Source organism: Helobdella robusta (assembly GCF_000326865.2).
Source record: "Helobdella robusta unplaced genomic scaffold HELROscaffold_57, whole genome shotgun sequence".
Classification (NCBI taxonomy): Eukaryota; Metazoa; Annelida; class Clitellata; order Rhynchobdellida; family Glossiphoniidae; genus Helobdella; species Helobdella robusta.
Genome location: NW_008705311.1, coordinates 393,160 through 402,559, shown reverse-complemented (window position 1 = coordinate 402,559; position 9,400 = coordinate 393,160). Strand labels below are relative to the sequence as shown.

Here is a 9,400-nt window from a genome sequence, read left to right as displayed (position 1 = left end):
ACAACACACACACACACATACAAACGCACACACACATACAAACGCACACACACATAAACACGTACACCTAATTTGTATTCTGAACTCAAATCACAGTCAACTAAACTAACTGGTGGAATTTAAAGAATTTCAATTACTACTACTACTACATAAACTTTCTCTCTCTTTCTTTCTCTTTCTCTCTCTCTCTCTCTCTCTCTTGTCCTTTCTCTCTCTCTTTCTCTTTTATCCAAACTTTTATGATAAAAAAGATCATCAACATTTTCAGGTTTTTATTTTCTGCATGCATACATACATACATACATACATACATACATGCATGCATGCATGCATGTATGTATGTATGTATGTATGTATGTATGTAGGTATGTATGCATGCATGTATGTATGCATGTATGTATGCATGTATGTATATAACAAATTGAAAAAGTTTCAAAATTGTGGGCTATATTCCAGCGAATAGTGGTTCGGTTCAACGATTCGACTTTCGACCAAACTGGCTACTCGGTACATTATAATGTCGAGGCACATTCGTTTCATCATAATCGTCATCATCATCATCATCATCGTCATCATCATCATTACAATCATTATCATCAAGTAACCAAACACACCAACATACTAGCAGTAAGAAGTTAGAAGAGGAGGTTAAGCTAATCCAATACCGAATATTGTCATTCTTATTGTTGTTGTTGTTGTTGCTGTTGTTGTTGTTGTTGTTGTTGTTGCTGTTGTTGGTATCATCCAAAACTGATCAACACTATTTCAATCAGTAGTTGAAGTATCATTAATAATTGTATCCTTTTGTTCGTTGAGTTTAATAGCGTTTCATCACAACATACCAAATAATAAAAATTATTATTATAATTATAATAATAATTATTATTATAATTATAATAATAATAATTATTATTATTATTAGTATTATTAGTAGTAGAAGTTGTATTATGGTTTTATACGCAATTCTATTTAATTCATTCTAAAATGTTTAATATGTTGTCATTGTCATCACTACAATTATTATTATTATAATTATTACTATAATTATTATAATTATTATTATAAATATTTTTATTATTATTATTATTATTACGGAGTTAAATAAATATAATACTAACTAGAAGCATAAAAATGAAAGACATGCAACGAACGTCTTCTCAACTCAAGTCAGTTTTCTCAATACTTCAATTCTACACACATCGTAAGTATGAGATAAAAAATATAACATGTATGTATATACATATATATTTATATTTGTGTATGTGCGTGTGTGTGTGTGCGTCTGTGTTTGCATTTTTGGCTTAACCATAAAAACCCATATATACTCACCGACATACGTTCACCAAGAGCAAGAGTGATCGAATGAACGAATAAAGGAATAAAACGGTTAAAATGACACTTTGATACCAATACTATACATATTCATTCATTTGTATATATATATATATATATATATATATATATAGTGACATATGTTTATAACCATATATAAGAATATGTTTGTATATAAGTATATATGCATGATTGTATGTATGTATGTATGTATGTATGTATGTATGTATGTATGTATGTATGTATGTATGTATGTATGTATGTATGTATGTATGTATGTATGTATGTATGTATGTATGTATGTATGTATGTATGTATGTATGTATGTATGTATGTATGTATGTATGTATGTATGTATGTATGTATGTATGTATGTATGTATGTATGTATGTATGTATGTATGTATGTATGTATGTATGTATGTATGTATGTATGTATGTATGTATGTATGTATGTATGTATGTATGTATGTATGTATGTATGTATGTATGTATGTATGTATGTATGTATGTATGTATGTATGTATGTATGTATGTATGTATGCATGTATGTATGTATGTATGTATGTATGTATGTATGTATGATTGTATGTACACACATACATAGTGTTATATAGTAGCCATATATCATTGATGCGAAATTAATTTGTACAGATGAGTTAGGTGCATGTTTATTATTATGTAGTATTCTATGAATCATGTATGCATTATTGTATTGTATTTTATTGAAAATTAATTCTGTATATATATATATATATATATATAACTATATTATATATATATATACAACTATAATATCTTTGTGTACATTTTATATCTAGTTTATTTATATAGTGTATATTTTTATGTATATCATTTATATATCTATGTGTGTATTTTCAATTTATAGTATCTAGGTATACAGTTAATTTATCTACGTATTATTATGTATCTATGTTAATAATACGTCATGAAGGTTTCTATTTCAACTAAAAGTGAACGCGCTCAGGTGTTTTAGTTAATTTATCTAGAGCGTACTTTTTAGATATTTGAATTCTGAAATATTTAAGCGATTTAGTGTTGATTTTGAAACTTTTCTAGTATAAGAATTGAACTATATTTCTGGGAGTTAACATACTTAACATTGTATGAGATCTTGCCACTGAGAAAAGTTTATTAATGTATTTTATTTCTACATTTTTAAAATGCATTCTCGCTTTCTTCCTCTCCAATAAATATTATTACATTTCGATTAGGCTATTTCAGTCCATGATTTCATACGATCTTATAATCTCAATTAATTAAATTCCATCAGTTTTATTGAATAAAAATTTTTCATTCGGTCCTAATTGAATTTTGAAATTTAAATAAATTGAAAAATCTTTTTTTTGTGAACAAAAACGTCCATTTATTTCATTAATTGAACATATAAAAATGCTACACGTAAGTAAGTTCATCATTGATAACATGGCATGTTCAGAACACGAGCAAGAATCATCATGATATGCAGTCATATTGAGTCAGCAGATAACACGAGACAATTCAAAAACCCACACATTTTTTAGAGACTCCTTTAATTTCGTTTTAAAAAGCTCACTAAACTGTGAGGCCCATGTCAAATGATCTACCGAACCCAGTGAGCTCTTGCAGTACCTTAACATGCTTTATATCATGCTAGATATTAGTAGATTCTAAGTATATGGTGTAATTAGCACAGGCTAGCTAAATGTTAATTAGATCAAATTATATAGCAGTATTAATTACTCTTTTTTACTGTCTAGTGTTTCTGACAGTTATCAACAACAGCAAAAGCAACAAACTGTAATCTAAAATATGCACAGTGAATCAAGCATCAAACATGATATGAGTGAACCTGATACGTGCCATGTGATCATTGTCTTCTTCATCTTGTGGTAAGTAACATTATTTAGCATACATATATGTATCTATCTATATTATAATATAAAAAGTTAATCTGTAACGAACCTCACCTCATATCGGTAATGTGAATGAATGAATCGTGTTAATATGCCGATAAAACGATTATTATATTGTATGTACGTTTGTGTGTTTGTTTGCGCGCGTGTGTGTGTGTGCGCGTGTGTGTGTGTGAAATTACACACAAACAATGAAATTAAACACATCTAACGATTATTATTCAAAAATGTAAGTGGCACGGCTTTAGAAATTGGGATTAAATTAGGAAGGTACATTGGTTAGGTATAAAAGTATAAAAGTATAATTGGCCGAATGGCAACATAATTAACATCAATTGTTAATCAATATTAATTAATTAATTGAATGTTATTTTTAATTGATTATGCTAATCTACGCTTAATTTAAACAGATAAAACGGTAGAGAAAAGTATTTTGATGTAAGATACGTAATAGAAGGTAGCTGTAGAGTGGAAACCTTTAAGCATTTGAATCCGATCACTGAAGACAGGACCGGACGCCTTACCACAAAACTCCATTTTATCACTCCAACCAAATCAGTTCAGCAAATCGTCAAGTGGATATAAAAATTTACCAAACATTCTCTTAAAAAACAAACTTCTCCGTAATAAATTTTACTCATCAGCATTACAACTCGCTATTCACTCATTAAAATAGAAAAAAACCAATAAACCCAAATTTGAAGAAAAAAAAATCTTTAAATAATTGACCAAATATTAAAAAACCAAAACTCATCAAACCAAAAGCCATTTTTTACTCTTCAGCTTGGTTCAGAAACCTATTACATAAACCCAGTGTCCACTTTGAGTTGCGTGTAGAACGGGATAAAACTCGAAACCCTGGAGAAGACACTACTCTTGCAGCTCTGGCCAGGGTGTCTGGTGGATATCCCTACAAGAACCCACTTGGAAGTAATCGTCTCACACATAAGGGGACCTCCCTCGTCACCCTAGAAATTTTATTTAAGTATAATTATGAAAAATATCTTGAGGTTTATAAATGGATTATAAAAATTACTCAGCATTTTGTTAGCGATAAAGATTTTGATGATGTAACTTAATGATGATAACTGTAAGATGTAATTGCTAGTGATAAGAAGTGATAATGTTGATTTTGTTGACGATTATAGCAAAGCAGACAATACATTAATTCTTTTTTATGATAACAACGACATTAAGGTTGTTGTCGTCGACACCAATAGGAATAAATATTATTGTAGTTGTTACTTTAATTAATATTACCACCAGAGTGTCAGAATCGGACAGTGGCGGATCTAGACAGCCAAAATTTAAAAAATGTTGACATTTTATGAAATTAGACGGGGCGGATCAAGAAATTCACTAATATGGCCAAAATTAGGCTCCACTAAGATCTGCCACTGGAATCGGAGGAAAATTCCGACTTGGGCAAAGGTTCCGACCGACTCCGATACCTCGGCTATTCCTGATTACTAACTTCACACATGTTGGATCCGTACGAATTTGAGTAAATTCCGGCACAAATGTGGGTAGTATAGTTGACGTACTGCTTGAATGGGGCCGTGGTCATATTGTAAAGGTGGCTGATGCACTCCCGATGGCTCAGTAGGTTCACCCGCCCCTGCAACAAAACTTTCGACTGAGGACCGCCTGGTGACGAAATTTTACACGAGTTTTTGGAAATATTTATTTATTTGAAGATGCGATTGAATTGTATTTGAATTCAACTGTGAATGACGTTTAAGAGACGTTGAGAAGAGTAATTTAAGTTACCTGAATATGTTTTCACATTGTATCAAGTCCTCAACGTACATTACATTCATAAATAAGCTTATTTAATCAATCTGTTCTATTGCTACAAGAAACAAATATAGCAAAATTGAACCATTTATATTCGAACGTGTATGTTAGAGTAATACTATGTGGGTTACATCTCGGCTAAAAATTAGAAATTCTGAATCAATAATTAATAAAAAAAAAAACTACACGGACCAGCTCTGTTGGCTCCAAACCCGGCAATGTAACAGGATTTAAACTGGGACATGGACAGATTACGATCATGCACGAAATCCGGCAGACAGATGGATTGGACGTTGTCATCAAACATTATGGAATGGTCCATCTGGAGGATGGCGATGTCGTTCATGCCAGACGACGGATCGAAATCCGGATGGATAAAAATTTTGGAAACTCGAATTCCTTGGCCCGATGACCCGTCCATTTTGTTGGTGCCCACAAATATGGCCACTGCCTCGGCTGATATCGGCTGGTTGTATATCGTTCTGAATAAATCAATATCAAGGTCATTTGGATTATAACTTTTTTATTTGTTATTTTTTTCCAGCTCTAAATAGCTAGTTATCATGTGTTGTTCTATCTAAAACGAAGACTCGTTCTTGCCATTGTTTAGGAATTAATATAAAATAAGATTAACTTAAAAACTGCTTCAAATTTAATTCTATTTTTTTATTTAATTCAAGTATTGATTAGATTAGGTGACGAAAAGTTGTTGCTCATCTGTATGGCCATCGTAAAGATACATCAGTACATCCTCATCATTGCATCATTAAAATACCTCCCCTATCTAACCCGAGACAACTGGCTGACGTCATAACACTGAGGTAACTAACGATAACCCCACCACAAATTCTCATTCCCATAACTTTGACAATGGCGAACCAGGGCCAGGCTCCCATGGGGGCCTGATTGCCGTTGACGATGTTGGTGCTTCTGAGTGGAGGTTGTACCATTCTCATTCCGCAGTCTGCGGTGGATGGGTTTTTAATTTTTTTTTATTTCACTAAAGTTAGGTTTACAAATTTGTTGTTGTAAAAAGTCGACGGTCAGAGGCCAGATAGAGTAAGGTTTACAAACTTGCTATTGTAATCAGTCAACGATAACAACCGGACCGAAAAACACCGCGAGTAACACTAAGTAGATGAGATACATCAAATCTCACTTAAGCAATAAAATCCGTGATAAGAGAAACATAACTTCGCAAAAAAAACATCAAAAACAACTCGGAATATAACCTAAAAAAAGAAAGAAACTGAACTAACAAAAATTGGAACTCAAGCACATAGGAAGACTAACGAATTGGAAGGAAGAACATGTACTCTGGTCGCTGAAACGTTTAAGATAAATGGTGTGATAGTTTTCATATAGGCTATGTATGGGTGTGCGTACGTGTATGTGTGAGGGCGTATGTGTTGTTGGTACTTCTGAGTAACACATTGAAGGTAGATAACCAACATAACGATCATAAATAACATAAATACAATAATAATAATAATTTTTATTATTAAAATCATTTGAGAAAAAAAAGGTGTGTAAATTTATGACACATAAAAGCTTACTTAAGAACAAATTTTTTCAAAAAAGAAGACAATGGAGTTTTTGTGGAAGGAAAATCTTTGATGGATAGGACTTTGTCTCTTGTAACGTTGGTAAGTAAGGATTTTGACATGCTGTAGAATTGAATGATCAATTTACGGGCATACTGATTGTTTTGTGATAATAGTTTAAAATTCAATCAGTCAACCATCCGACCAACCAACCAGATAACAAGTTAATTAATCCACAAAGAAATCAATCAGCCGACCGACTAACCAGCTAACCGGACAGCCAGCCAACCAGACAGCCAGCCAACCAGACAGCCAGCCAACCAGACAGCCAGCCAACCAGACAGCCAGCCAACCAGACAGCCAGCCAACCTTATCTGCAGATGAGCACAGGCGTCAGTATACTCCAGAGTGAACCTGTCAAAACAGACTCTGTAGGCTCTACCTGCGAACCATGAGTAGATGTTCATCGCGGCAGGTGCATAAGTCGTCTGGCCTGGAGAGTTGAAGGTGAAGTCCTTCCACGACACCTTGTAATCCGTCCATACTGGATCGGGAAGAATTTGATTGATCAAATGATTTAATTTAGAGATAGATGGGTCAATTGGAGGATGGATGAACCAATTTGACGACAAGTTCGGGATTCGGATGAATTGATTATTAAGGGATCAACGGATAATTCACTTGGGATTAATTTCCAAAACAAGTTGAACGATTATTACTCAATCTCTCTTGAATCGATTGAATAGTTATCACTATGAATCACTGATCGCATACAGAATAGCTCAATTTTTTAAATGTGACCCCGATAGTTTCTTACCCAATTCATGCAATGGCTAATTAACTAATTAATCAACAAACCGCTAATTAATCAATCAATTATAACTAATTAATTATAATTATTTAGGTAGGCAATTAATTAATTATAATTAATTAATTAGCATTAATTAAAGAAATAGGCCGCAATCTCTAGAAATAGGTCAAGCGGCTTCAAAAATTTTTCGCAGTAATCTCAGGTTCTTTTTGCGTGCGCCTAGTAAGGAGGTTCCATAATTTTGAGTTTAATTATGCTTATTTGTTGTTAGTTTGAGGTGTTTTTTTTGTATATGATTTTGTTGAATAAAAACCAATTTTAAGAATGTGATATAATCAAAAAAATTTTAAGTTTTGTTTCAACAGTTTTTTGTTATAAAAATCAAAATTTTTTATTTTGCAAATTTTCAAATAAATGTTGCACATTTCAATTTTATTCGTTAGAGTATTCTCTAGTGACTAAAATATTATTTCGTATTTCACACGATACTCATTTATTCAAGTTAAAATTTTTCAATTATTTAATCAATTAGTTAATCAATCAATCAATTAATCAATCAATTAATCAATCAATTGATCGATCGATCGATCAATCAATCAATATTTCGTAGTTGTCTGCTTGGATCGATTTCGGGTTCATCTCACGTAATGCCGATATATAATTTAAGTTTTGAGCTTTCTTCTATTAACAAAAGGCAGAAAACTAAAACTATTTTTTTATACGGTTTTAACCTCTCTATTTCTCAATTTATTTCATGATTATAATTTTGACTGCTTGTAATACATAATGATATCCTTCTCTCTAGTGACAATAGTAATCTTACTCTTCTTCTTGTTCTTGACTTTTCCTCTGCTTTTGATACTGTTGGATCATACTATTCTCTTGAGGCTGCAAGATTCTTTTTAATATTACTGATTCTTGTTTGTCTTGGTTTTCTTCTTATCTCTCTAATCGTTTTTCTTCTGTTGCGTTCTGTTGTTCACAAGTTTCGTAGTCTAGGCTTTATCATTGATTCTAGTATGTCTCTTTCTTCTCAGATTAATAGTGTTCCTTGAAGTTCTTACTTCATCTACGTAGAATAAAAAAACTTTTGCCTTTTCTTGACGATCCTACTCCTTTTCTTCTTGTTACTTCATTAGTCTTATCTAGGATTGATTATTGTAACTCGCTCTACTACGGTCTTCCTGATTCTATGCTCTGTCCTTTAAGTAAAGCTTTTAACTCAGCTGCTCGTCTAGTTGCTCGTGCCCCTTTCTTTTCTCATATATCTCCATATCTTGTTCTCTTGCACTGGCTACCTATAAAATATAAATAATTGTTAAAATTTGCACATTTATGTATAAGTATCAATCTAAATTATTTCCTAAGTACTTATCAGATATATATATTAATTGAACCTAAACGCCCCGGTTTACGATCGTCTTCTTGTTCTCACTTGTCACTTTTTCTTAACTCGTGTTAAACACTCCTTTGCTAAAGCTGCATTTGCTTTTTCTCTGGAACTCTCTACCTCCTTCTCTGACTACTTCTCCATCCCTTACTAAGTTCAGAGCGGATCTCAAGACTCATCTGTTTGCAAAATTTATTAAGGAGCGCTGTTGAACTAACTGAAATAGTGCTTTATAAACTAATTGATTGAGGTTGATTGATTGATTGTAATGCTGGTCGTCTAAGATGTTGTCAACATAGAAATTTTTACGAAAATTTAGATTTAAACTAATTAGTTAATTTTTTTTTTAAAAACACCACAGTTTTATAAATTCATAACTTACATAAGGATCAGTATTTACGCCGTCCCCATACTAACGGGCTACATAAAAATAGTGTTAAATTTTTTAAGCGCGCCATAATTTTAGAAGCGCGCGAATTAATTTTCAAATTTAAAATTTTTAAAATGATCTAAATTGTTATTTAATTTGTTAAAAGTAATATTTGCATTAAATAAATATTTAATATTACGCTACAAAAATCAGTGGAAATTTTTGCGGGGTCCAGGGTTTA

General features: G+C 32.0%; 1 protein-coding gene across 1 annotated transcript in view; it reads right to left on the bottom strand.

Annotated features, from left to right (window-relative positions):
* Positions 1–4,033: 4,033 nt before the first annotated feature.
* Positions 4,034–9,400, bottom strand: part of HELRODRAFT_114944 (hypothetical protein) — a gene marked incomplete at its 5' end in the record, with an annotated part of 9,474 nt that continues 4,107 nt past the window's right edge. Inside the window, 4 exons of the mRNA XM_009028646.1 lie at positions 4,034–4,215; positions 4,722–4,894; positions 5,237–5,526; positions 5,834–6,008. Coding sequence (XP_009026894.1) covers positions 4,048–4,215; positions 4,722–4,894; positions 5,237–5,526; positions 5,834–6,008 — 806 coding nt within the window. The 3' untranslated portion in view covers positions 4,034–4,047. The remainder of the gene's footprint in view (positions 4,216–4,721; positions 4,895–5,236; positions 5,527–5,833; positions 6,009–9,400) is intronic.